This window comes from Mollisia scopiformis (genome assembly GCF_001500285.1).
Source record: "Mollisia scopiformis unplaced genomic scaffold LY89scaffold_6, whole genome shotgun sequence".
Taxonomy (NCBI): domain Eukaryota; kingdom Fungi; phylum Ascomycota; class Leotiomycetes; order Helotiales; family Mollisiaceae; genus Mollisia; species Mollisia scopiformis.
In genome coordinates this window covers 529,417-555,198 of record NW_017263586.1, presented here as the reverse complement: position 1 = coordinate 555,198, position 25,782 = coordinate 529,417, and the positions used below count along the sequence as shown (strand labels likewise).

General features: G+C 50.1%; 5 protein-coding genes across 5 annotated transcripts; 2 read left to right on the top strand and 3 right to left on the bottom strand.

Annotated features, from left to right (window-relative positions):
* The first annotated feature begins 657 nt into the window (after nucleotides 1-657).
* On the top strand, nucleotides 658-3,149 carry LY89DRAFT_443303 (general substrate transporter). Its single transcript, XM_018207561.1, has 5 exons — nucleotides 658-924; nucleotides 979-1,255; nucleotides 1,507-1,979; nucleotides 2,079-2,128; nucleotides 2,187-3,149. Exons 1-5 carry the CDS (start codon nucleotides 739-741, stop codon nucleotides 2,830-2,832), a joined length of 1,632 nt encoding a protein of 543 aa, XP_018074782.1. The 5' UTR covers nucleotides 658-738; the 3' UTR covers nucleotides 2,833-3,149.
* Nucleotides 3,150-3,374: 225 nt separating this feature from the next.
* LY89DRAFT_578424 (nitrite reductase-like protein) lies at nucleotides 3,375-7,040 on the bottom strand (the record flags this gene model as incomplete). Its single annotated transcript, XM_018208943.1, has 4 exons — nucleotides 3,375-4,395; nucleotides 4,584-6,586; nucleotides 6,638-6,788; nucleotides 6,880-7,040. The coding sequence occupies 4 exons, from the start codon at nucleotides 7,038-7,040 to the stop codon at nucleotides 3,375-3,377; spliced, it is 3,336 nt and encodes a 1,111-aa protein (XP_018074781.1).
* A 1,398-nt stretch (nucleotides 7,041-8,438) lies between these two features.
* On the bottom strand, nucleotides 8,439-11,560 carry LY89DRAFT_579020 (uncharacterized protein; the record flags this gene model as incomplete). Its single annotated transcript, XM_018208982.1, has 4 exons — nucleotides 8,439-10,195; nucleotides 10,252-10,509; nucleotides 10,891-11,340; nucleotides 11,416-11,560. 4 exons carry the CDS (start codon nucleotides 11,558-11,560, stop codon nucleotides 8,439-8,441), a joined length of 2,610 nt encoding a protein of 869 aa, XP_018074780.1.
* A 3,031-nt stretch (nucleotides 11,561-14,591) lies between these two features.
* On the top strand, nucleotides 14,592-22,192 carry LY89DRAFT_443229 (uncharacterized protein). The gene is made up of 5 exons (XM_018207560.1): nucleotides 14,592-14,747; nucleotides 14,801-15,356; nucleotides 15,407-15,494; nucleotides 15,543-18,920; nucleotides 18,969-22,192. The coding sequence occupies exons 1-5, from the start codon at nucleotides 14,701-14,703 to the stop codon at nucleotides 22,103-22,105; spliced, it is 7,206 nt and encodes a 2,401-aa protein (XP_018074779.1). The 5' UTR covers nucleotides 14,592-14,700; the 3' UTR covers nucleotides 22,106-22,192.
* A 383-nt stretch (nucleotides 22,193-22,575) lies between these two features.
* On the bottom strand, nucleotides 22,576-23,949 carry LY89DRAFT_730468 (UDP-glucose 4-epimerase; the record flags this gene model as incomplete). The annotated part of the gene is made up of 2 exons (XM_018219482.1): nucleotides 22,576-23,670; nucleotides 23,725-23,949. The coding sequence occupies 2 exons, from the start codon at nucleotides 23,947-23,949 to the stop codon at nucleotides 22,576-22,578; spliced, it is 1,320 nt and encodes a 439-aa protein (XP_018074778.1).
* Between the last annotated feature and the right edge of the window lie 1,833 nt (nucleotides 23,950-25,782).

Below are 25,782 nucleotides of genomic sequence, written 5' to 3'. Positions count from 1 at the left end.
ACGTCCAACATTCTGTACTCTTTCAAAGTGTCGAGTTGCACGAGTTCGTATGTACTTTCAGAAGATTAAAAGGACCGAATGTATCTCGGGTAATGTCCGTCTACATGGCGAGAAGTCTCGCATCCTTGGAGGTGCAGGTAACGCTACAAATCCCCACAGTCTACAAAGTACACCCTGCACTGTCCGGTAGCGCTTAGATTGGCACAACTCTACCTCCGCATTTTAGATATTGTTTGGTCTGGAGTTGCCCTCAATGTTGGAAGGAGGAGGAGGGTAACTGCATTGAGAGCGAGTCCGTTACACTGGCCATGTGCCCCCTGAAAAGTTGGTGCTACCTAGCATCACTTGGCAGCAGTTGGCATGCAATATGTTCTGCTTGAAGATAGCTTTCTGTTGGAAGGATGCACAATCTGGACGCAAGTTTGTTCCAATCCTCGCTCTCCACATTCCGGAACAGACCAGGGTCTACATGGGATGATATTGTTCCCACTTTCCTGCTCGAGGATAGTCAACTCCGGGTTGTTACATAGAAGGACCGAAATTTACAAGAGGTCTGCGGAACGCAGCCTGTATTGACAGTACTGTACCTTTAGTATAAAAACTTCTGCATCCCCTTGCACTCGTCTCCCTCACCTCCCTCTCTCCTCAACCTACCTTGGCAGACGCGTCTCCCAAGGAAGTCTGATCTACAGGTAGACAACAACCCCTCTCTCCCAATCAACACCTTCGTTGCCCATCATGGCAGGAGGAGCTATTGTCCATGGCACCACGGACACCTCGCGGATCGAGGCGCCGGTTACTATCAAGGCGTACCTGATGTGCGCTTTCGCAGCATTCGGAGGTATCTTCTTCGGATATGATACTGGATGGATGGGAGGAATCATGGGAATGAAGTACTACATCAGACAATACACCGGTCTTCCTGTGAGTAGTCTCGCTCTCACGACTTTTCGAGAACAAAGCTAACAAATTGGAAAGTACCTCCCAGAGAACCCCACTGCCGCTCAAACCGCTGCCTTTGTTCTTCCCGGATGGCAACAATCCCTTCTCACTGGCATCCTTTCTTGCGGAACTTTCTTCGGTGCCATCATCGCTGGTGATCTCGCTGATAAGATTGGTCGACGATGGACAATCATCTCTGGTTGCCTTACTTTCACCGTCGGTTGCATTCTCGAAGTTGCCTCGACCACACTCGCTCTAATGGTGGTTGGTCGCTTGATTGCTGGTACAGGTGTCGGCTTCATCTCAGCCATCAGTAAGTTTTCTTTCTCATTTCCATTTTAATTGTGGGGAATCCTAAAAGTTGGGACGTAATATATTAAGGTTCCATATTTTGTGGGACAATATGAGTTGGTTAAGTACCAAGTGTGAATAAAGATCTACATGAACTCCCCTTTCGTCTCGCACGTTTAGTCTTCTCAGGACTCCGGATTTGAAGTTTCCAAATAACACATCTGTCATCCCGATTTTAGCAGTATGGAGCATTGCTAACTCAATTCTTTCCAGTCATCCTCTACATGTCAGAAATTGCACCTAAGAAAGTACGCGGCGCACTCGTCGCAGGCTATCAATTCTGCATCACGATTGGTATCCTTCTCGCCAACTGCGTCGTGTATGCCACCCAAAACCGCGACGACACCGGATCCTACCGAATTCCAGTCGCCGTCCAATTCCTCTGGGCCATTATCCTAGGAACTGGTCTCTTCTTCCTGCCCGAATCTCCACGTTACTTCGTCAAGAAGGGTAGAATTGACGAGGCTGCTAAAGCGCTCGCCAGTGTGCGAGGACAGCCGATTGAGAGCGAATTCATCCAGGATGAGCTTGCGGAGATTATTGCGAACAACGAGTACGAACTCTCGGTCGTCCCTCAGACGTCGTATATGGCATCGTGGACGAATTGTTTCAATGGCAGTATCTTGCATGCGAGTTCTAATATTCGTCGAACGCTCTTGGGTATTGGTCTGCAAATGATGCAACAGGTACGTTGGGATCCCGCCTTGTTTCTCCTTCATCCTGGAGTGATCATCTTCGGGAGCTCTCCCAGATTTCCGTCAGAATGTATACTGATTTGACAATAGTTGACCGGTATCAATTTCATCTTCTACTACGGTGTTGTGTTCTTCAAGAGGTATATCACAACCCACCTCATTCCCCAATTAACAAAAATACTAAAAACTCCCTCCCAGTTTAAACACAATCTCCAACCCCTTCCTAATCTCCCTAATCACCACCCTCGTCAACGTCTGCTCCACCCCCCTTTCCTTCTGGATGGTCGAACGTTTCGGCCGTCGCAACCTCCTCATTGTCGGCGGCACCGGCATGGTCATCGCCCAATACATCGTCGGCATCGTGGGCGTGACCGTCGGCCAAGACAAAGGAAAGGACACCAACACTGCCGCCGTCTCCGCCATGATCGCCTTCATCTGCATCAACATCTTCATGTTCGCGACGACCTGGGGTCCCTGCGCCTGGATCGTCGTCGGCGAGGTCTTCCCGCTGCCCATCCGCTCGCGCGGCGTCGGGCTCTCGACCAGCTCGAACTGGTTCTGGAATTGCATTATCGCGATCATCACCCCGTATCTGGTGGACGCGCAGTACGCGAACTTGTCGTCGAAGATCTTCTTCATGTGGGGGTCGTTGTGCATTGTGTCGGTGCTGTTCGCGTACTTCCTTGTGCCGGAGACGAAGGGGCTTTCGCTGGAGCAGGTCGATCGCATGTTGGAGGAGGTTACGCCGCGGAAGTCGAGGAGCTGGGTGCCGCACTCTACGTTTGCGGCTGAGATGGGGTTGGTGGAGAAGGGGGTGCGGGTGGAGGGGACGAAGGAGGTTTAGATTGTGGTCTGAGAATGGGTGTTGGTGAGGTAAAGGGGGATATTAGATATCTACCTAGAGAGACAGGAAGAAGATGGCTTGACATAGAGTTGAAACATACCCAGCAATCACTCATCCATCGACCTGATACCAATAATTCTTTTCATCTCAATTTGTATTGTTTCCCACTGAACTTATCAGAAGCTCAATCTTCCTTGAGCTTTGTGCTACGCGGCGATGTCATATATCTCGGCTACTCTCTTAAGACTCAACCATCATGTCTCTGTGTTGAATCCTTGCTTCAGCGCTATGAGAAGCCACTTAATGCAGGTACAAAAAGTGGTCACGTACCTAGATATGTAGCATTGCGTAAGACGGCTACACCTATCATCAACCTCTCCGTCTAGCTTCGATTTCATGTTGCGAGCTCCTCAGGAAAATATCGAAACCCAAATAACACATTCAAAACCTCAGAACAGATTTTCGTTCAAACATAACATGAATCTCCAATCTCGTAACATCCATCTATCTATCTATATACATCCCAAACTTCCAACAACAATCTACCAATCGATATTCCCCTCCCCTCCACCCACAGCACCAACCATCTCCCTCTTCGCCTCAAACGGTTTCCGCCCCTTCATCCCCACCCCATTCCGCCCAATCCTCCGATCCAGCTTCTCAAACGGCCCCTCGCCACTCTCCCCCTTCCTCACAACCCACTTCTTCGTCCCCAACACCCCATCCAACTCGTGCACCGGCGGCAACTTCAGATACACCATGCCATCCTCCCTCTCCTCGCACGGGAACGTCGCTATCGAGACTTCCTCGTCATTCTGGCACCTCCCCGCTTGCTCGCCATTCAGTTCGTAATTCCGCTTATGGTACGGGCAAGAAACCCATAGCTTGTCGTCCGAGTCGCCAATCAGTCCGTCGGAGAGAACAAACGCGCGTTTATGCGGACACATCTGCTGAGACGCCAACCACTTCCCTCTGACGCGGAAGATAGCCAACTGCGTATCCCCCCTCTTGATGGTAGCCGAGATGCCATTCGGCGCCGCATCCGCGCCCGCAAAGTGCGACGCTTCGATGATGGGCTGCCAGGTCAAGCTCGTCCATTTCGTGTTCTTGAAATCCTCTTTCACGCTCTCTTTCGCCCAGTACACCGGTCTCGTCTGTCCCCGATCGGTCTCCGTCTCCATGGTCTCCACCGTCTCGGGCGTGTTGTCGAATTGCTGGAATTTCTTCCTGATCTCGGGGTTCTTGACAGCGAGCGCCCACTCGTCGAAGAAGGTGCCGACGAGCTCCTCCATTTGCGCTTCGAGCGAGGCGCAGATGCCGAGCTTGTCTTCGAGGATTACTTCCCGCAGGTACTTGATGCCGCCGGGGAGGTTCTCGAGCCAGCGCGCGGTGCGTTGCAGTTTGTCGGCTGTGCGGATGTAGAACATGAGGTAGCGGTCGAGGATGGGGACTACGTCGTCTGGCGGGACGTCTTTGGCCAGGAGTTCGGAGTGCTTGGGGGAGGCGCCGCCGTTGCCACCGACGAAGATGTTGAAGCCTTTGTCTGTGGCGATGAGGCCGAAGCTGGGGTTGTTAGTGGATGTCTGATTTCAAGTCTTGACTTCTGGGGAGGAGAATGTTTGGCTCGGTCTGGACTTCGAAGAGCCTTTTAAAGTCGAACATGAAAGTTCGACTTGAAGGAGTCAAAATGTCCAGACTCAAGTTGGAACATTCTCCCCTTCTAAAGTCAGCTCAAGGGAAGGGAAACTCACTCCTTATTCTGCGCCTCAGCACACTCTCTCACACACCCACTCACACCACCCTTCATCTTATGCGGACTCCGAATACTCTTATACCTCTCCTCCAACCTGACCGCCATCCCCACACTATCCCCAATCCCATACCGACACCACGTCGTCCCCACACAACTCTTCACCGTCCGCAAACTCTTCGCATACGCATGCCCGGACTCGAACCCGCCCTCAATCAGCTCCTCCCAGATCTTCAATAGATCCTGTTTCTTCGCCCCAAACATGTCGATCCGCTGCCCACCCGTGATCTTCGTGTAAAGATCGTATTTCTTCGCCACGTTACCCAGTACAATCAATTTATCAGGCGTGATCTCGCCCGCCGAGACGCGGGGGATGACGGAAAAGGTGCCGTTTCGTTGAATATTGCCCAGGAACCGATCGTTGGTTTCTTGGAGGCCGTGGACCGGTTTCTCCATGATGTGTTGGTTCCATAGCGAGGAGAAGATACTGCCGATACTGGGCTTGCAAGCCTCGCATCCTTGACTCTCTTTGTCGTTACCTGCTTCCCGCATCACTTCCTCCAGCGTCTTGAGTTTCTTGACCGAGATGATGTTATACAGATCCGCTCTGCTGTAGTTGAAGTGCGGGCAGATGTGATTCTTGACTTCTTGGCCCATGGCCTTCATCTGAGCGTTGAAAATGCTAGTCACGAGAGGCATGCATCCACCGCAACCGGTTCCTGCTTTGGTGCAGGACTTGACGTCTCCGATCGATTTGCAGGTCCCGTCTTTTACCGTAGTGACAACATCACCCTTCGTAACGTTGTGGCAAGAACAAATCTGCGTGTCGTCGTCGAGGTCGTTGCCGTCATCTTCTCCGTCTTTGCTGGCTCCGAGGATAAATTCCGAGGGTGGAACTTCGAGGGCTTTTTGATTCTTGACCATAGGGACTAGTTTCACGTAGTCTTTGGTGTCGCCGATCATCATGCCTCCGAGGAGGTATTTACCGTCCAGGGTAAAGAGGTATTTCTTGTAGACGTTGGCGAAAGGATCCTTGTAAGTCAAAGCCTTGACAGGACTTGGTGGAGGGCCATCTGTGAGCTTTGATAGAGCATCTGGGGAACCCTCCTTCTTGCGAGCTGCTCGAACCGGGAGGTGTTTCGGCCCATCTCGATCCGCGAAGAAATCTCCAAAGCTGGCTACTTCGACTCCCAGGAGCTTGAGCTTCGTGCTGAGATCTGGGCGTTTAAACTTTCTATACGAGTGGACTTTCGCTTGCGTGAGGTTGAATGACAAAACGTCTGCCATCTCGATTCCTGGGGCAATGAGACCGAACGTCTGATTCTCCCAGCTTGCGCACTCCCCAATGGCGTAGATGTCCTTGGTACTCGTGCTCAGATCCTCACCAACGACAATCCCACCTCCTCGATCCGCACACTTGATTCCCGCCCTCCTCGCAAGTTCATCTCTGGCTTTGATCCCAATAGCGAAGCAAATCGTGCTACAAGCCATCTTCTCCCCATCCTCAAACACCACGCCCTTGACAGCATTATCTTCCGTAACCTCAATCTTCCCCACCCTTTTACTGAGCAGGACATCGAGCCCCAAATCCCTAACTTGCTGTACGACCAATCCACCCGCATCCCCATCCAATTGTCTACTCAAAACCCATCGATTCCTCTCAATAAGATGTACTTTCTCGAAAGCCTCCAAATCAATCATCGCCTTGGCAGCTTCGAGACCAAGTAATCCTCCTCCCACAACAGCGCCATGTGTGCCTTTATGCTCTGCCGCAAACGTGATCAAGTTCTGCAGATCCTCGATGGTGCGGTACACGAAGACGCCTTTGGCGTCGTGGCCGGGCGTGTGGCGGGGGAGTAGGGCATCGGAGCCCGTGGCTAGGACGAGGACGTCGTAGGGTACTGTTTCGCCGGACGAGCAGGAGACGAGTTTGTGTTCTGGGTGGATTTCGGTGACTTTGGTGTTCAGATGGTAGTTTAAGGACCCTTCTGGGACGTTGGAATACTGGGGTTTTGTTAGTGATGCTTAGTGAGGGTTGTGGTGAAGGGAACATACCCATTCTTTGGGATTGAGGTAGAGATTCTCTACTTTTCGGTGCTGGAAGAAACTTGTGAGTCCGACTCGATTATATGCTAGATGTGCTTCTTCGCCAATGACTATGATGTCGTATTCTCTTCGTTTGGCGTCCAGCTTCATCAATTTCTCTCTATAGATTGCGTATCAGCTCTTTTCTCCATCCTAGCCCCCAATCTTCTCGAGTTGGAACTCCTCACGGATGTACAAGAAGCAATACTCACATAAAACTAATCCCAACCATCCCCAATCCCACCACAACCACCTTCTTCCTCGGCCCCCCATGGCTCTCATTTTCGCTGCCCTTCACTCCATCCGGTCCCCCTTCAATCGGACCAGCTTTAATCTCCTCCACCGGGACTTGCGGCTGCCAATTACTCGACATCTCGCTCTTCCTCTTTCCACTATCACCGTAAATCGCTGTTTGATCTTCCGAACCGCAATTCTTGAGCCTCACTCGCGCACCAATAGTAGGAGACTTGATATCACACACAATCGAAACCACAGAGAGAAATGAAAGAATAGAGAAGAGAGAGAGAGAAAGAGAAGATACAACCAGACGAAAAAATCACCAGCTTTACCTCCCTACCAACCTAACTAACGTCCCTCCCTCCCGCTCTCCCAAGAATCTTCGATCAGTCCTATATCCTCGGAAATCGCACCAGCCCCTTCTACACCAATCACGCCGCCCGCAATGCACGGAGAAACAAACACTTCCATCATCGATCCATCGATCAGCCTCGTTCCTTTTTACGCAGCTTATCAACTGCGAGGAGAAACCTTAGCGGCGCGATAAGAGGCTCGAGATAAGACTAGTGTTGATCTGTGTGATTGGTGGTGTTTGATCGAATGAGTAATGATTGGTGAGGAGGGCGGGAGTGGAGATCGGCGGCGGAGAAACATGGAGATGTTGGGTTGGAGACTGGAGACTGGGAGGTTTTGAGGAAGAGGTTACATAAATCCGAGGGAATGCCCTTTTGGGATTTGGTGTTGCGCCGGAAGTTTGAAATCTTGATGTGGAGATTTCTCGGGATCTTTTTGTATGGTAGTCTGAAGGGAGTGGTGTCAACGTGCCGCGGTGAGGGAGGTATTGCTACAGCGGATTGCATAACTCGTGACACCACGGCAAAATTAAAAAAGTGAACTATTGATATCCGTTTCACTATCAATATATTAATCTCGTGCACGTCACATTTGATGGTTCAGATAGATTATTTGATGTGATAATTCATTGATCGCTCTCATTGTACAGCCATTATTATCTTGAATCCAGGTAAAACCGGAAATCAGGGGAAAACAAGCCGCAAGCTAGCAAGCAATAATCAACTATCCCTATGAGTGATTAAAAGCAAGTGGAGCTTTTTTTCCCATCGCAAAAGCAACGCGCTCTCTATGATTTCCATCCCAATGCGAGGTCGAATGTGTCCTCTATGATAACCTCCAATGCAAGATCGAAGGTCTTCGTCGAGAACCCTGAAGAACACGTCTCATCATCCGTCAACGCCAGAGCAAAGGATTCCTGCAAAGTGCAATAAGAGAAATTGGGAAACCGCAGAATAAACAGCCCATGTTTGCCCACCTCCCATTGCGCCGTCAAAGCATCGTCCATATGTACCAGAGAGGTCGTCGCATAAAGTCGAGAGACTACCTTCTCGTCGCAAAGCAAAGTTTTGAAGTCATACAATACATACAAAAGAACAAATTTTGACTGATTAACAGCCGTCTCCGCCATCATCACTCACTGAGCATCATGAGTTAGTACTCTACATCCATGTGTCGATATTCAGGGATACTCACTGCTCTCATAACCAGCGTCCTCCATGCCGACAATTCGCTTCTGGATGCTCAAGCAACGTTCGACAATGGCATGCTTGACTTCCTTGTCAAGGCAGTTTTGTTCGCCGTCCTTACCGCCAACCCAGATTCTAAGTGCACCTGCCAAACCTTCCAGAGCATTGGTGCAACTGGCGGCGACCAAAGTGTGACCCTCGATAGTCTCCATAAGTCTGAATGCAGAAGTGAAGCCAAGAAGAGTCATATTGGTAGGGCGAATAGTGGCAATGATCTCATGAGCTGGCTTAGGATTTAGCGGAACTGGGTAGCGCACCATGTGTGCCATTGCCATTGCGCAACTCAAGGACATCTTGATATCAGGAAAGCCAACCGTTGAAGTGCTCGTGTTGACCAAGTTTGAGGGCTTTTTGTCTTGGTTCTCCAACGGAGTGAGAGCCTTGATGGCGGTGGCAATGTTGCGTCCTCGTTCCTTTTGAATCAGAACGGAAAATGCTACCAGAGCTCGTGCTTGTGCGGCAGAGCCAATCGGTGCTGTTCTAATGGCAAGAGTGATATCAGCCGCAAGGTCTTTCTTAGAATCCTTTTCACCTTCAGGGGTGAGGCTTCGGGCAAGAGCTTGCTGAAGAACAAGACTTGAGTACCAGGCTGCGACAGCGTCCAGAGGGCTACGGATTGCGTGGTCATCAACGACGCCATCCATACCGCTGCCACCACGGCTATCAGTGTCATGTGTTGTTGGTAGGTTCCAGGCAAGGTTGTAAGCGCGTTGACCAATACTGTCGGCCAGAACATCATCACAGCCTTGTTCGAGAAGAGTAACAAGATAGGGTGGCAGCTCATCCTCTTGCTTGGCCTTGGTGTATGACGCTAGTACTTGAAGTTGCTTTGCTTCGTTCCACTTCCATCGTGCGAGTTTGGCCGCAACAGCCTGAAACAGATAATAACCGCTGAAGCCACAATTGCCAATTTCCCACAGAAGGACACGAATGTGCAATGCCTTTAGCATGAGACGAGCTGGTGTATCTGGCAGAGTACCGGAGGCGAGCAATGTGAGAGTGAGACGACTCTTGCTGACCTCAACATCTCCACCAGCCAATTGAGCATCGAGAGCGATAGTCCAGGCTTTGATGCGGGCAGCTTCTTCTTGTTGAGTAACGCCAGTGAGGTAAGCATAGCCATCGGGACCAATGATGTTTCGCAGGCTAAGCTTGACCATCTTCAAGCATAGAGCGGCAGCTTCAAGGAAGAAGTTGTGACGTGGGACCCAGACAGTTTGGATTGCGGTAAGCCAGGCTTGTCGACGAACTTGGATTGGAGAGGCCAATGAGGGTGCGGCAGCAAGTGAAGCGGTTTGGGTCTTTCCATTGCTTGGCTTGGGCTTTGAGACGAAAAGCGATGGTAAGAATGCATAAAGCAGAGCGCCAATGACCAAGATGATCTTCAAGTATGCCATGGTGTTTGCAGCCGAGACATGGTAACCAGCAACACGGATCTCCATGTGAGAGTGAATGGTATTGCTGAGGCTTCTCAGGAGGTGTACTGGAAGGGCAAAAAGACCACGAGCACCAGGCGTGTCTTCTTCTTGCTCGGCCTCGCGCATGCCTTCGAAGAACATCAAGCCAGCAAGAGATCCTACCATCAACTTGCCGAAGTAAGGGTTGTTCTGCCATCCACCCTGGACCACTGGGCGGGTTGGTTGGTATTGCTCTTGAGGAACAGAGAATGGCTGTTGTTGGCTCATGTGACCTGCGTTGATATTAGTACAAAGATTTGAGTCAGAGTAAAGTATGTTTGCCACTCACCATGAAGTCTTCGCATGTCATCAGGGACCTGAATCATACCTTGAGGCTCCAGGCCGCCGGGCGACGGCCCTGGGGTGTTGTACTCATTGAATTGGAATGGATTAGCCATTGGAGGTGCTGTATAGCCCATCGAGCCAGAACGGAAGAGGGTCTCGAATGCTGCCAGGCGTGCCTTCTGTTCTGAATTCTCCTCAAGTAATCGCTTGTTGCGCTTCTCTAAGTGATGAATGTACTCCGTAGCCTTGGCGAGGACCTGCTCTAAGTTAGTATAGCGCACATGTGTTGACATCACAATGAAGGAGTAAAATGACGACTATTGTGGCGAGAGGTAGTCGGAAATCTGCGACGATTTCGAAAAACAACCGGGAATCCTTGACGGTCTTTCGAGGGAGATTTGAATGCTATGATGACTATGACGACGAGGATCACTTGATTTTCGTCGCCTTCGTACCATGCAGGAGTAGCACACATCCTCTGTGTCGTGCATGGATTTTGAAATGGTACGTTGGTGAATATGGACACAGCATGGATACAGAACGAGCAGAAATGAAAAAGAACAAACCTAAATCATACGTACGGTGGCTTTGTTGGACTTATGGGCTGGAGTCAGGCCTTGCAAATCCTCTTGGTCATCAGCACCATCGCCATTTCGTGTCTTGTTCATAATTCGTAGACTTGGTACACTGTCCCGCAGCGCCGCGATCTTATCGTTCAGATTTGTGCGATACCGCTTCTCGATCATGTTGTGGGCCGTCTTCTTGACCGGCGGGTTCGAGTCATCATCATCGTCGTCGTCTGCCTCTGCAGAGGACTTGCGCTTTCGGCTTCGTTCCTCATGATTGTCGGGAGACGAAATCGAGCGGCTCTTGTTGCTAGCAGTCGAGTTCGGACTGTGCTGACCGCGGTATTGCAGATGTTGAGGCATTGCGATATTGCGCAATTTCTCTTGCTGAGCAGGAGTGAGTGTGTTCATGGTGGTGTATGGAGTTGGAGGAATCGGTTCGATTTTGGTCTCGATCGGAGCCTCCCAATTGAGGGGTGTCGAATAGAGACCTCCGTCGTAAGTCGGAGTCTCTTGATCCCAATCAGCTAAAGTGAATATTAGTATCGAGTCTCACTGTTCGGGCATATGTACACTGGTACACAGTTTAGACAGTTACTGACCGGGAAAGAGAGGGGAGTCGGCTCCGTCCAGCGCCAGGGTGTCGGTGGTAAAGACGACGTCGTCGAAGCTGTTGGTGTTGTAAGGGTCGAAAGCTGCAGGAATTCCTGAAAGAGTAGAAGGGTCAAGTGAATCGCGAGATTCCATGACGAGGCGTCAACGGGGAGGGAGGGAGAGAGAGGGAGGGAATGTCTTTGTGAGCTGATAATTGCGAACAATTCTGCAGGTGAGAAGAACTGAGACAAGGGTCAATCACGCGGGCCTTGATGTTGGGGGAAAATGTTTGGGATTGGGATTTGATTTTGCAGTGAGGTGTGAAGTCAGAAAATCGGCTCATTCTGATATCGTACCACTTTCTCTGCGAGGAGTGAATTGATAGCCTTGGACTGGACTGGACCCCTGCGGATGGCGGGACCTAAGGTGGAGCAATACTCGATCTGGACTAGCGAATTCTTAATTTCAGCCACGTGATCCCCACTACAGCCACACTGGGGCGCCTCGAGAAACAACAGGCCGGTCTCGACCTTGAAGTCAAAAACACCCGATTCCAAGACGAAAATGTTCACTTCCTTCAGCCTTAAGGACGTCCAAGATGGGATTGCGTGAAACGTTTTAAATACCGTCTGCTAGTAATTTTACACTTGGCCGTTGACGAGTTTTTATGGTTATTTCTATATCTTCTCTCAATATTTTCTGTTGCCGACTTCATCCCTTTTCGTGTAACAAGTTCTTCCTATCGTACGATACTCGGCGCCAAAGGACAGCATCGAGACATGCGTTGCCCCACATGCAACAAGCCTTCAGGCCAAGGTATTCCATGCAATACATCCGCCGGCAATGATCTCAATGACTGGATAGGCTCGAGGGTCATATTCGGGCTTGAGGCTCGGAGAAAGTGAAGTATAAAACTGTCTGGCGTATAGGAAACCTCATGGAAAGTATCTGGAAGGCATGGTGACAGAATGTCTTGAAAATATAGAACGTCTCGAAGTTCCTGATCAAATATGTAGAGTCCGTCTTCTCAATCACTTTCTTTTACAGGCCGTTTGCAGCATCTACAATGTTCCTAATAGGGCTTACATCTCAGCGGACTTCCTTTAGCGCACCACCAATGTCCCGGCAATGTGCCTTCCAACGGTTGTAGGTAATTTGATAGGTTGAATGCTTAGGAGGATCCCGAATGTCTTCGTAGCCACCGGAGGTCGACTCCAGAAAGACGCCGTATGGAGGATCTGAGGCTAAAAAAGTCTTCCTTCCCCACCTCGGAAGCAAAGAATATGCAAGTATTCTATGCGTAATGTCCAGCTGACGGGTATGCAAGATGCGTTCGTCAATCAATCTCGGCACTGTTTCTGGTCACTCGACTTTTGACCCATTGGAGCAGATTTGGTCTCCGCTGGATTTGGTCTAGACCTCCTAGATCTCCCGGCGGTTCTGTGGACTTACCACACTTTGCTGGTTATGTGCTGGTAAAGGCAAAGTTTCTAACTAGTAGCTTCTGGAGCAATGATTGACTGATTTCCAGTTTATGACTCGGAGGTCTGTCTGGTGACTGCCTTCTTCTAATGATTTCAGTGTGCGAGTTCTTAATTGGCCTCGTCACAACGTACCGTCCCATGGAACTACTGTAGGAACTAGGGAGACTTCTCCAAGTTCCAATCACTTAGAGGTCAAGTTTTAAGCTTTGTTCGTGGTAGTCACTATCTCAACGTTGATGGCTAATGAGGAAATGCCCCACATTGCACCTTTGGTACCCATCTAACCTGCTAGCACATCAAGGACAAAACCTCACGACCAAAACGCCGCAGCTCTAGAGGATCAATAGTACAGAACTATGATAATCACCGTACCTCCAGCATTGGTACCGGTGACTTCAATATTATCTTCGATCAGGGCATTTCACAGATTGCTGGGACTCATCTCGGCCGGTTCTGTGGTACCCCTGGGGATGTGAGGAATTAAACAATGAGACTAATGAGGGACTTCCAATCGTCTAAGATTCAAGAACACGGGCCACCTCCTAAGCCTCATTTGCTCCGAAGCATATTGATTCTTGTTTGTATGCAATGCGACGTCGTGTGCATTTTCTGCTATTCAATGCGTCCATGCTACACAAACACAATGTTCTCTCGAATCCGCAGCTAGGACGCCCAGACATCGAAACCCCTCTAAGAACATGTTCTTCGAGAATCGGCCGTTCCACAAAGGCCAACAAACATATCAAAAGCTTGTTGTACCACTGGGATGTTACTCGCGAAAGACCACAGCATGCAAGTATCCGGACGGACTTGCCCGAGAACTAATTCGTCGTAATGGAAGTCTCAGCTGATATTCTCAGCCAAAGTGCCTCGTGGGAACAAATACTGTTATAGATAATCTCCTCGAGAATTGAGGCTATACTGCTATATCCGAGGCTGTAACATTTCATCTTCTCGAAGGTCCAATACATGTATCAAAATGCTCAGGTGAAGCAGGACTCGAGGTCGGAGCCCACCTTGTCCCGAGCCGAGTTCGCTTCACCGCTGCATCGCGCTAAGCATATTTTTGTAGCTTCTTCAGACCTCACTCCTTCACGACAACTTCACATCACCACACCAACTCAGAATATGTTTCTGCATATGCACTTGGTGCAGATCATACTGAAGAAAATTGAGCTCGTCCCCATTTCCAAACTTCTGCCCACCAAACCACGCGCGGTGAGGAGTGGCCGCCGCGCCGTTAAGAGCACGTACTCCAAACCCAGTGGGTTTCAAGTGAAACAAGGTGTGCAGGGTCCGCACGCACACTCCTCCGAATCTGAATATGCCAACCAATCGATTCGGATACCGAAACCGAGAGCTTGCCAAATGTGCATAGTGCGGCAATGCCGCAGGTTGTCAATGTTAGAGATCTTGTTCCAGTTTCTCATGGTGATGGACGTTTTGGGATCCATCGACCCAATCGAGTCTATGCTACGTCTTGGGACTCGTTTGACGATGCTGCTGATTTGCTGCTCCCCTCACCAGCGAAAGAGAGTGCCCAGTGGCCCTCGGAGGTACGAAGGTAGACCCAAGATTGCGTGCGCGTGACTTGTGCCTCCCCTCGATACTCGTAACTTTCTCTTCGTTCATACCCACTTCCTGGTATCAACGGCCTTCTGCTTGTCGTCGTCGCCGCCGGTCACAATGAGTTTGCGTTGACAGCTAACCACCATGATGCGATTTCATGAACTCTAATTCTTACGATTCCTCCCATAGACTGGGTTTATCAATATAATTTGTTTCTTTTGTCTTTAATTCTGCGCCGCGATGGCCATATCGGATGCCGTCCAGACCTTGTCGGCGGCGTTCTCTTTGTTAGTCTTGAGTATACCCTCTGCCAGAGTGCTGTCTGCTAATCACCGTGTAGCGGTATCCTCCTTCAAGCTGCGACTGGCGCTCTGTTCATATACTATCGAGGTCATGGATCATCTATTTTTCAGGACGGCCGGAGGCTGGTCCTCGTGCTGTTCTTGTTATTTGCAGCCCTGTGGGCGCAAATAGACTTTGTAAACCTTCTTTTGCCAGCGACGATGGCAACGGGATGTCAGGCGACACTCATCATCACGACGATGTTCGACCAACTGGCGAGAGTGGGCATGGAGCAGTTTTTGTTGTGGTCAGTGGGACATGGGACACGATTGACGGCCGAACGATTGATATTGCAGGGAGTCCTGCTGGCAAGATTGGTGGCAGGTGGATTGTTGGTTGGATTCACAAGGCCTCAGTTTGAACCGGTTTGCGTGGCTGAAACTTCAGTCCTTCCGATCGCGATCATTGTTCTCGCCCTTGATGCGATAATCGTTGGTGTCTTGTTGGTTCGAGCTGCGTCATTGGGCATGTTCCAAGATATGAGTGGAAAGTCTGGGTCTGAGCAAAGTAAAGCTCTAGTGCTGAGCATCTTTGGATTTGGCTTTTGGACTGCAGTAAGTTTGCCAGGCTGCAGTGTCCAACCATAGACTAATCCTCCACTCAGATGAGTGTACCTTTGATTCTAGGTATTCCAACGATTATACTCATTCTCAGGACTGTTTTGCCTGCGAATGGCCTTCTTGTTCTTGTTGGTTAGTAAACTCTATCGAAGACTTGAGTTTTCCACTGACATAAGCCAGGCATCGTCACCATGTTTCCACATGCACTACTCTCAGACCGCGAACAGATAACTACACCAGAAGCTCGCTCTCCATTCGTGACACCGATGCCACCCTCTCGACAGATCTTCCAGGAGAATGTCAACAACGACGGCTCTCCTATCTCAAACCACAACTACACCAAATCGGGCTCACTGTTTGTGGTCAACCCCTCCGCTACTCCGCGTGACTCGCCGCGTGGTCCATTTGCCAATAGTCCTCGAAGCGATACTCGAGGTTTTACGAAAATGAGCGAGGAGGTCACAGTTCGAGAAATTGGTGGTAGAGATGCTCCCGAGCGACCAAACCGACCAGAGCGAAATGCACCAGGCTATCGAGGCTCAAGCGGTGTGTTCCCTTCAATGGCGAATGCAGCAACAGTATCCGCTCTTGCTCCCCAAATTCGACCAAACATTACTGTGAACACCAAAGTCATCTCTGGACCCATGAACTTGGGACCTTCTCCAGCTCAACAAAAACGAGGCTTGTTCAATTTCAACAAGACGCCAACTAAACCCAGTGTCAGATCACTAGGTATCTCTCAACCCGTAACTTTAGACACAGAGAGTGGAGCTCAGCCATTCGCAAGGATGCAGACTATCGACCTTGCTACAGCTGCTTTGAACGAGCGGGAGCGAAGGGAAGGTGCCACGGCAAGGGCGAAGCTTATTGCAAATCGTCCAGCTCCTCAACCACCAACCATGTCTTCTCAGGAAGCCTTGAGGAAGAGCATCAGCGTGAAGCGAAAAGAAATGCCAATGCGAGTCTCAGAAGCCATGCCAACAATTCCCGGATCAGTATCTTCTTCGATGGAAGCTAGCGGCAGTAGTACTTCTGCCTCGCTCTCACCTGGGCGGGACGACATACGACGACGTTCCCCGAGACAGACCAACAACTTTGAGAAGGTGCCTGTTATTGATGCAAAGACTGGAAAGCCTGTCCAACTTCAGCGAAAGAATACTCTAGGTGGACTACCTTCCAACCCTAGAGCAACAAGATTAATGAATCCTGCTCCTGAGCCACCAAAGATGACTATTCCACAGCAAACAGTTATGTTCATGAACGATATTGTCTACGACAACCCTAGCGTTGTAAAGACTATTATTCGGGATGCGCCGAGCATGTATGCAAAGCGGCCGAAGACAGCGACAGAGAAAAAAGGGTCTTTCGACTCGACTAGCTCTCTGCATTCGGCTGGATCAATCATCCATCGCCCAAGACCATACAAGCGTGACCAGTCCAAGGATCGAGCAATCTTCCCTAGCGAGCCAAGTCCTGGACACAGAAGGAGCAGATCTGGATCCGGCATCACACCTTCCCGGAAGAGCATGTTCTTGTCCAATCCTGGGAGCCCTTCAATGCTACCTCCCTTACCTCCACCACCAACCACTGCTGCAGATCTGAAGAGACTATTGCCAAATGACACAAAGAGCATGACATTCGACGAGAAGATCGAATTACTTTTCCCCGCACCACCAGGCGGAGCTACAACTCGGCAACGGCGCTCATCAGTCCCGTCTCTCCCCCGTGTTCCCTCAGTGTTCATGTCCGACTCGCCTCAAGCACAATCTCCTACCGAAGAAGAAGCCGCTGCTCGTAGAGCCTCAAAACGTACCACCATCGCTGAATTCCTCGTCGACACCGTACCGCCAACCATCCCGAACAAATCCGCCAAGCGACAATCCGTCAAATTAGCAGAGTCAGAACGGCAAGCTTACCGCTTCAGCGCAAATACATATAGAACAATAGCTGATGAGGTGGGCGAGACCTGGATCCCCGGCATCCCGGCTCAGGACGTGGAGCCAAGAAACGCTTTGCTAGGAGTGCCGCAACGACAATCTGTTCTTGATGATATGAGGAAATCTCACTTTACCGTCACAACAAATGCTGATTCAGAGGATGATGCGACTACCTATTGGGGTTCGGTCCATGATGATGTTCCTGCTGTCAATATTTCGAGTGCGAGATCAACATTCATCAAGCCTTTTGATAGCAAGAAATCTAGCACTGTTCCTTCTATCCGAACTATTGATAGCGAGGATGCAATAGACGGAGAGGAGATCATGACTGTTATGCTTGAGTCTGAAGAAAACAGACAATCATTCTTAGTCGACAATGTAGCGGACAACAACAGACGATCGTTCTTCTTGGATGCTGGCGAAGCCTTACCAGGTGATAAGACCCCATCTTCCATCAATGAGAGAGGATGGCATAAGAGGATTGGAGATGAGTTGCCTACTTTCTCTGAGCGGAAGGAGATGAGGAAGTCAAGAAAGATGCCTCCACCAACTCCCTTATTGCTGAACAGAAATGGAAGACAAGCAACAGTTGTAGTGAGGCCTGCTGAGCCATCACCTCCTGCTGACTCGCCCGAGCGGGCTATTGCAGAGATCCAAGCTCAACTAAAGCGCTTCGAAGAGCCGGGTCGTGGATCAGTCGGTTCCTTAATACGTGGTCTACCTGGCGGAAATGAAAGCGGTACTACCATGGGAACCGATCGACTGCGTCTCCTTGAGAATCTAGAATTGGAGATGGGTCAACAGGAGAACCACTGGCAACAGATGCAAAACAATCTCGATCGGGATTCTATTGCAAGCACCTCTCAACTTATTTCTCCTCAACCAGAGACAGTCTCAGAGTCGACTATGTCGCGTGAGTCCTCTCAAAGGTCATCTCGCACCCCATCTAGAGTTCTATCTCGACGTGCTCGCATCAGAAGCAGCATGACGGACCGCTCTAAGGGTCAGATGTCGAGCCGCACCACATCAACTGAGAGCTCTGACAACTCGAGAGCCAGTGTCTGGCAGCAACGTCTTGCTGAGGCTCAGAATGAGTACATGGAGAATGCACCTCAATTACTGAGAAAGAAGAGTCTAAACTTCCTCTCGGTCTCCAAGTCACATCAACTAGGCAGCCCAACCCCACCTGACTCCGGCGAATCAGAGACAGATATGGAGACGGATGCAGGAACGGAATCCGAGTCTGAGCTGGAAGCCGCGAGATACCAAGAACTTCTCCAAGCTCCTCGCAAGGATCCTGCAACTCTATGGCAACAACCATTACCTACACCAAAGGCGGCGGTTGGTCGGATGTGGAACCCACCCTTCGAGTCCGTTCAAGTTAGAGCGGCTTCACCGGAACCTCCAGCGATGAACGTTAGACCTGTTCAACGTCGCACTCAATCTGCACTACCTATCTCCAGCACTGATCTCTGGTCTAAGCCAAAGACAGCTGCAAACAAGCGTCCTGTTGTAGCACTGTGGGGCTCGAAGTTCGTCCGACCTGTAAGCATTGTGACTCGCCGTGTGACACAACGACCGCAACGCAAATCAAAGCGCGTAACATTCCTCCCAGATATTGGTAAGTACTTCCCAAAGCACTTGTATACTCAAGCTAACACAGCATTAGTCGAGAGCCCCGTCCCTCTTCCAAACAAGAGAGACACTCTTGGAATCTTCCAATTTCCATGGGGAGAAAAGTCTGATCAACCTGTATACCAACCTGCCTTCAACCCTGCTCTTCTCGCTGGTCCTGCTCTGAACGCAAATCTCGAAGCTAGAGCCCGGCAATTGGAGAACTCTGAGCAATCAGAATACTCGTCTTCATTCTTTGATGATTACGACGAGGACCAAGATGAGATGGACCCTGAGAGTGATGACGACTTTGATGAAACCACACTGTGGGAGATCGCAAACTTGTTGAACTCGAAAGATGTTCCATCGAAGCAGAGTCTCCTACCGCCTGCACGTGGTCAGGCTATTGCAGAGGAGTTTGATGAGTCTGATGATGAGGACAGTGCTATCCCACCTCCCGTGATGAACCTACCCATTCGACCACTTGCCATGAACGAACGAACAGAGTCTCAACTCTGGGCCAGTCAAGCCGAATCTGCAATCCCCAATATCAGCACTGGTTTACCACAACCTGAGCCTAGTGTTTGGAGTGCGATGGTTCTAGCTTCTGATGATGCCGTCCGATCAAAGGCCCGCTCCTCTGATGCTTTGCCAGTCCTTTCCAGCAGAGAATTGTGGGCTTCAAATGAGTCCGAGAAGTCGTCACCCGTAGAGTCGAGCATGTGGCAAGCAAGCAAGGACATTTCTAGTCCACCATCAAGTGCTATGTGGTCACCACAGCCAGAATCCACTCCAACTCGCGAGTCTGGTCTTTTCACTCCCGTCGAGGGCTTGGTAATTCGAACCACGGACGCAACACCAGCTGCTATCCAGATGGCCAAGACTCCCCGCCCAGCTGCTGTCCTTGCACCAAGCATCTCTTCACGAAACCTGTGGACTCGTCTTCAGAACATGGAAGAAGCCACTGAATGGTTGTCGAAGTCAAGTGCTGCTCGCTCTCCCCGTGCGCAGGTGATGTGGGCACCCACTTCTAAGATCGTGGAGGCGCAAAAAATTGGTCTTTTTGATGCCACCTTACCAAGAGTAGTTTTCCGAACAACCACTTCTGCCCCAGCTGCGATCAACATGATCTGCAAACCACGTACGACCAGAGTACCGCTCAGTCAGTTGACATCAACCAAGCTGTGGAGTGGATGTAACAAGTTGCCCCTTGAGCGTGATTGGATTTCCGAGTCTTCAATTCGACCTGAAAGTCCCTCAATCTACTCAGCAAGCTCTTCTGGTAACTCTTCCCCAGCCTCTGACTCTTCCTCTGTCAAATCGACTAGCACCAAAGCCTCATCGCTTTGGGGCTCAGTCTCAGCACTGGCGATTCCAACATGGTGGGAAGGCAAGAGCAAGAAGCCAGCAGACTCTTCACCCGTGGATGACTCGAAACCCGCATCAAAGATTCCAGTTCGTCAAAACACCCCTCTAGCCCCAGTCCGAGAGTCTCGAGTTCTTGCATCTCGTGATATGTGGGAAGCAAAGACCCCTGTGTTGGAGAAGACACCATCTCGAAGATTCCGAAGAGGCACTGTAGCTCAGGATTCAGCTCCTGTACCACACAGAGCCCTTCGCCACCAATACAGACCTATTGTCGCATTCCGTGCCAATTGGGATGAAGCTCTAGCTGAAGCCATTGCTGCTGGAACACCAAAGAGATCTTTGCCACGTCCAATTGCAAGGAAGGCCGATTGGACGTCCGCACTCAATGAAGCTATCACTTCTTCAAAGCCCAGACTTCAACGTCCTCAATGCTCGCGAGCTATGTGGGCGGATGCTCTTGCCGAAGCTGTTTCCAAGAGCAGGATCCCAAGACCAGTGAAGGTTCAACGATATGATCCAGCTGTGTTGCACCCCGTCTTCTTCACCAAGTCTCTCGCAACAAGCGCTAAGGATATCCACCCTGCTGCGATTGGACACGCCTCTCCAAAATACGATCCTGCTGTCATGCACCCTGTTTTCTTTACCAAGTCTCTCATTACCGATATCAAGGACGTTCATCCAGCTGCGATCGGACACGTTACAAAGAAGTACGATCCATCGGTTTTACATCCAGTCTTCTTCACTGAATCGCTCGTCTCCACCACATATGATGTCCATCCCGCTGCGATTGGTCACATTTCTAAGGTGATACGACCAAGCATGTGGACTTCATCTCCAGTCACTGCAGCATCCAAGTCAGGCTCGATGTGGTCGAAAGAGAGTTCAGTACCCCGCAAGGCAGCACTAGAGGCAAGCATCATCGCTGAGCCTGTACGAAAGGTTACTGTTGCACGAGTAGTGGAACTTCCAATCCTTGAATCCAAGACTTTCTGGCAGCCGGCCAATACTGTTACCGTCGAGCGAAATTGGATGTTATCAACTCCAGTTCAGTCTCCAAAGACATGGACTCCACGCAGCGATTCATCCTCACAAGGCAGTGATATTAGCATGTGGTCAGCTAAGGCCACCTCATCTCCATCCTCGCCAGATATGTTCACAGACATGGATGCTGGACCTGTTCGAAAGGCTACTGCACAAAAAGGACTTGATCTACCTGTCCTGGAATCCAAGACGTTTTGGCAACCAACCAGATCCGATTCTACTGAACGAAACTGGATTCAATCAGCCGTCGTGGTATCTTCCAAGACATGGACTCCACGCAGCCAATCACCTCGATTGCAAGTGAAGGATAGCAATAGTATGTGGGCTGCTAACACCACTTCTTCTTCAACGTTGCCTGATATGTTCGCCAACATGAAAGGTGGCCTCGTCAAGAAAGCTTCTCCTTCCCGACCATCGGCTCTTCCACGCCTGAACTCAAACGAGCTTTTCGGAACAGGTTCAGGGAGCGCTGAGCGCAACATTCACTGGCTCCACAACACCTCCACATTGCCGTCTCGCGCCCTTACCTGGACCGCACCTTCAACGTGCCAAGCAACGTTGCCAGAGAGCAGCATGTGGGAAGCCCGCCCTCACATCAACCTTCCCTCTGCAACATTGTTTGAAAATGCACACAGTCAACCTTGGAACTCCAAAAAACGCGAGGAGACGTCATTGAGCCAACTGGAGAGCACAGATATGTGGCGCCCAAATATGTTTATTCCAACCTCACCGCGCAATTGGCTGGTGAAGAGGAGATTCTCGAAGGTAGAATTCCGTTATTGAGAAATAGGTCTAGCATAATCATGTGCTCTGTAAATAGTAGATAGGTACATCCTTCCGTTCGTTTAGGGTAGTTTTTGCGTTATTAGGATGAGCGAGCTCGGGCCAGGAAATTGTTGATACCCCTTCAAGGTGGTGGATTCGTCGGCTGTTAGAAGCCTTTTGTAACGTTACCAATGTATTGCTTGTACAATGTGGTCGAGCTTGACTCTTTGAAGCTATACGACTTACTGCCCGATCAAGATGCGAGACGCAAAATGATGAGGAGAAGACATCACGTTTTGTAAGCGAGCCAATGAGATCCGTAAAGTGACGCCAAGCAATATCCAAACGATGATCGCACAGTTGCCACGAGCCACGAGACCACCTTCGTTCCCATGCTGGACGCCGATCAAGTAGATGTTACGCGTTTGATTATATTCGTACTTATATTCACATTGCATGACCCACTCTAAACGCCCCAGTCAGCCAGTTTATAAAGACACCAATGCCGCGCCCGAAAGATAATGCCACACGTCCCGACAACACATCTCCAACGTCTTCTCAGTCCGCCATCCCAACTCCTCCTCGGCTCTTCGTGCCTTAGCTACGCATGAACCGACGTCTCCTTCTCTTCTACCCACAATCCGAGTTGGGATTTTTCGCCCGCAAACCTGCTCCATGGCGTCAACGACTTCCAGCACCGAGGATCCACGACCACTTCCAAGATTATATACTCGGAAACCGTGGTCTCCCCGGTCCGCTCGGGACTTGAGCGCGGCCAAATGTCCTTTGGCAAGATCGGTAACGTGAATATAATCTCTCACAGCCGTTCCGTCAGGCGTGTCATAATCATCACCATAGATGCTCAGAACGGGCAAGGCGCCGGTGATGACCCTTAGCACGACGGGCATGAGATTGGTTGCAGCATCTCGAGGATCCTCTCCCAGAAGCCCTGATTCGTCACAGCCGATTGGATTGAAGTATCGAAGCGCTGTGATGGTCCATTCTGGGTCTGCATAGGCCAAATCACTCAGGATAGCTTCGCACATCCATTTGGTTCGTCCGTACGGATTTGTCAGTCCAGAGCTACCCGAATGGATTACTTTTGATTCGCCATCATCGTCAACGAAATTTGTCGTTTGTTGACTGCAGTACTCTTCGCGCAATGGAATTCCGATATCTGCGACGGTGCCGTAGACGGTAGCAGAGGATGAGAATACGAAGTTCTTGATTCCGTATTCGCCTAGTAAACTGCAGAAATCGATCATGCCTCCGACGTTGTTGGCATAATACTTCAGAGGCTGCTTAATGCTTTCTCCCACAGCCTTGTAGGCTGCGAAATGGATTACTCCGGTGATGTTGGAGCGCTTTCGAAGATCCGATTCTGCTGGACTCAGTACAAAAGGAGCTGGAATTTCGTACTCGTCCAAAATCGCTGTCATTGCTTTGCTGTCTCTATAGTCGGCTTGATACAGCTTCAGACACGGCCGGCGCTCTGGTGTCTTCTCGTAGTGATTCGACACCATCGCTTCAATCCTATCGAAGACGGAGCTGAAGGCATTGCTGAGGTTGTCGATGACTACGACCTGGAACGGGAATCAGAACTGATGGTTACCTCAGGGACGGAAGAAGGCGCCTACATTATACCCGGCCTTTGCAAGCTCCCAGACTGTGTGGGAGCCGATGAAGCCACAACCACCGACCACAAGAATGTATGGAGCATTGACCGACTTTTGAACAAGATCGAGGTCGATGTCGTCGAAAAGCAGTGATCGTTCGGTGAAGGGCGTATCAACCTCACCAAAGTCCGATCCAGATGAGAAGCGCTCTGGGCTTGAGGCGCCACTTCCTGTGCTGCCAGGCATTGTTGAATTATACCCCGCAATCTGCTGTGATGCTTGAAAAAGTTTTCTCATAAGTCAACTCTTCTGTACATGTCTTTATATGGCTCGGCTTTGAGGTGCAGCACGGATAGATATTTTGATCACAGTGTTTCTTTTCCTTGCCATCAGTCTCGCAAGAACGTGGTCACCTCGCGTGATAAATTACTCGCGAGTGATGCTGGTCACTCCAATTTGGGGCCGTTCTCCAGGTTTCTTTCACCCGCTCAGCCGTGGATATTTTTGCAGCATATTGGGTGAGAAAGTGCTATATTGGTCCCCTTTCTAGAATTCCTTTGAATTGCTGGGAAAATGCATCGAGCATCAGACGCGTGGATGCTGTAACAGTTCTGGTCCTAGTCATTTCGTCTGAATTGTGCCTGTAGGATGCATTCGATCTGGGCGATCAGGTTCCGGGCAGACGTTACCGGTATCACCCTACCTCGAGATGCGCATCTTAAACTATCAGATTGAGAAAATTTCTCACAACAGGATGGCTGGATCGCTCTTTCGGTATATCTGCACAGCAGATTCGTCATCATGGCCCGAATGGTAAAGGAGCACTCGCTCGGAAGCATGTCAAGTTTTCTCGATGCATTTTCTCCCGGTTTCCTCGACCGGCACTTCGAACAAGTTTGGAAATGCAGCGTTACGCGTCAGGTTGTTACTGTCTGGGGATTCGCCGCGTTTATCTCACTCACAATTAAGCTTTGCAGGGCTTCTGCAGACTTCTAGAGACGTCCCGGGACAGCAAAGTCAGGAACGCTGTGCTTGGCATACATCCCCCAGAGCAAATTAACTGTCTACGACCTGGGTCACCCATTCTCGAGCGCACAGTGCCTTCTAAGGCTAGGATCTGTTTGGTACCTGATGGAGGAGGATTTCCGGTTCCACAGTGCGCTTTGCTATGGAAACGATAAACCGGCCCGGTCTAGGTTGTGGAACGAGAAAACATGGACCTCAGCTCATCGAAGTGTGAGTTTTACCCATATTTTCTCAAAATCATCGTTCCGATGTTCAATGAACTTTGATCTGGGGTAACAAGGATGCCTCCCCACCGTCCCAGCAGTGAGATCTATCATATGCAGGTTCGACATACTAGCCACAGGATTTTCAGTCACTACATATGCCGGCCTGGCAAGTGCTGCGGTTCCAGGCCTAGATCATCTCCAGGATCTGTCCTCACTAATCAAACGGGATACCCGAACCAGTCGACTTGCGAGTCGGTAACACTCAGTGCCTTGAATCTTTCATGGGGTTGATCTCACCTCACGAATAGGCCAATGGACCCCTCTTAAAGGTTGGTCTCGTGATACGATAAACGAGATGATTAGCACCACACTTCTCCATCGCGGCTATTTTGTTGCAGAGGCTGAATTTGTGATCGGGTATTCATCAGCCAGCGAGATCCTCTCCAAGCAGAGCCCAATCTATCAGCCGCCTCCACCATCTTAACGGTTCTGTGCTTCCACAGTATCCCGCGAACGTGGGATGAGAAATGTACAGAGCCAACAGGAGGAGAGGATCTTCTTATCTTGATGTTGACTGACGACGCTGATAAGGGCTCTCTGGACAATACAAAAGGCATTGAAGGACCATATCAGATTCTTTAATGTTATGCTTTCATTCGCACCATCTATTGCTCTCGACTGAATCGACCTCGTCTCATCTCGTCTCCTCTCGGCGCATTATGGAGGTATACTGACAACATATACGAGCCAGTCATGGCGCAAGCTCGGCGGCCCTGTCATCCGAATACTCATATTACTACTTCCAAGGGCCGGCAATGGCGTTTTTCTCGAGCGGTATGTGATTCTC

Coding starts and splice junctions, on each gene's coding strand:
- LY89DRAFT_443229 (XM_018207560.1), top strand. CDS start 14,701: ATGGCCATATCGGATGCCGTCCAGACCTTGTCGGCGGCGTTCTCTTT. Junction 14,748..14,800: donor TTGTCGGCGGCGTTCTCTTT/GTTAGTCTTGAG, acceptor ATCACCGTGTAG/CGGTATCCTCCTTCAAGCTG. Junction 15,495..15,542: donor TGGCCTTCTTGTTCTTGTTG/GTTAGTAAACTC, acceptor GACATAAGCCAG/GCATCGTCACCATGTTTCCA.
- LY89DRAFT_443303 (XM_018207561.1), top strand. CDS start 739: ATGGCAGGAGGAGCTATTGTCCATGGCACCACGGACACCTCGCGGATC. Junction 925..978: donor GACAATACACCGGTCTTCCT/GTGAGTAGTCTC, acceptor CAAATTGGAAAG/TACCTCCCAGAGAACCCCAC. Junction 1,256..1,506: donor CGGCTTCATCTCAGCCATCA/GTAAGTTTTCTT, acceptor AATTCTTTCCAG/TCATCCTCTACATGTCAGAA.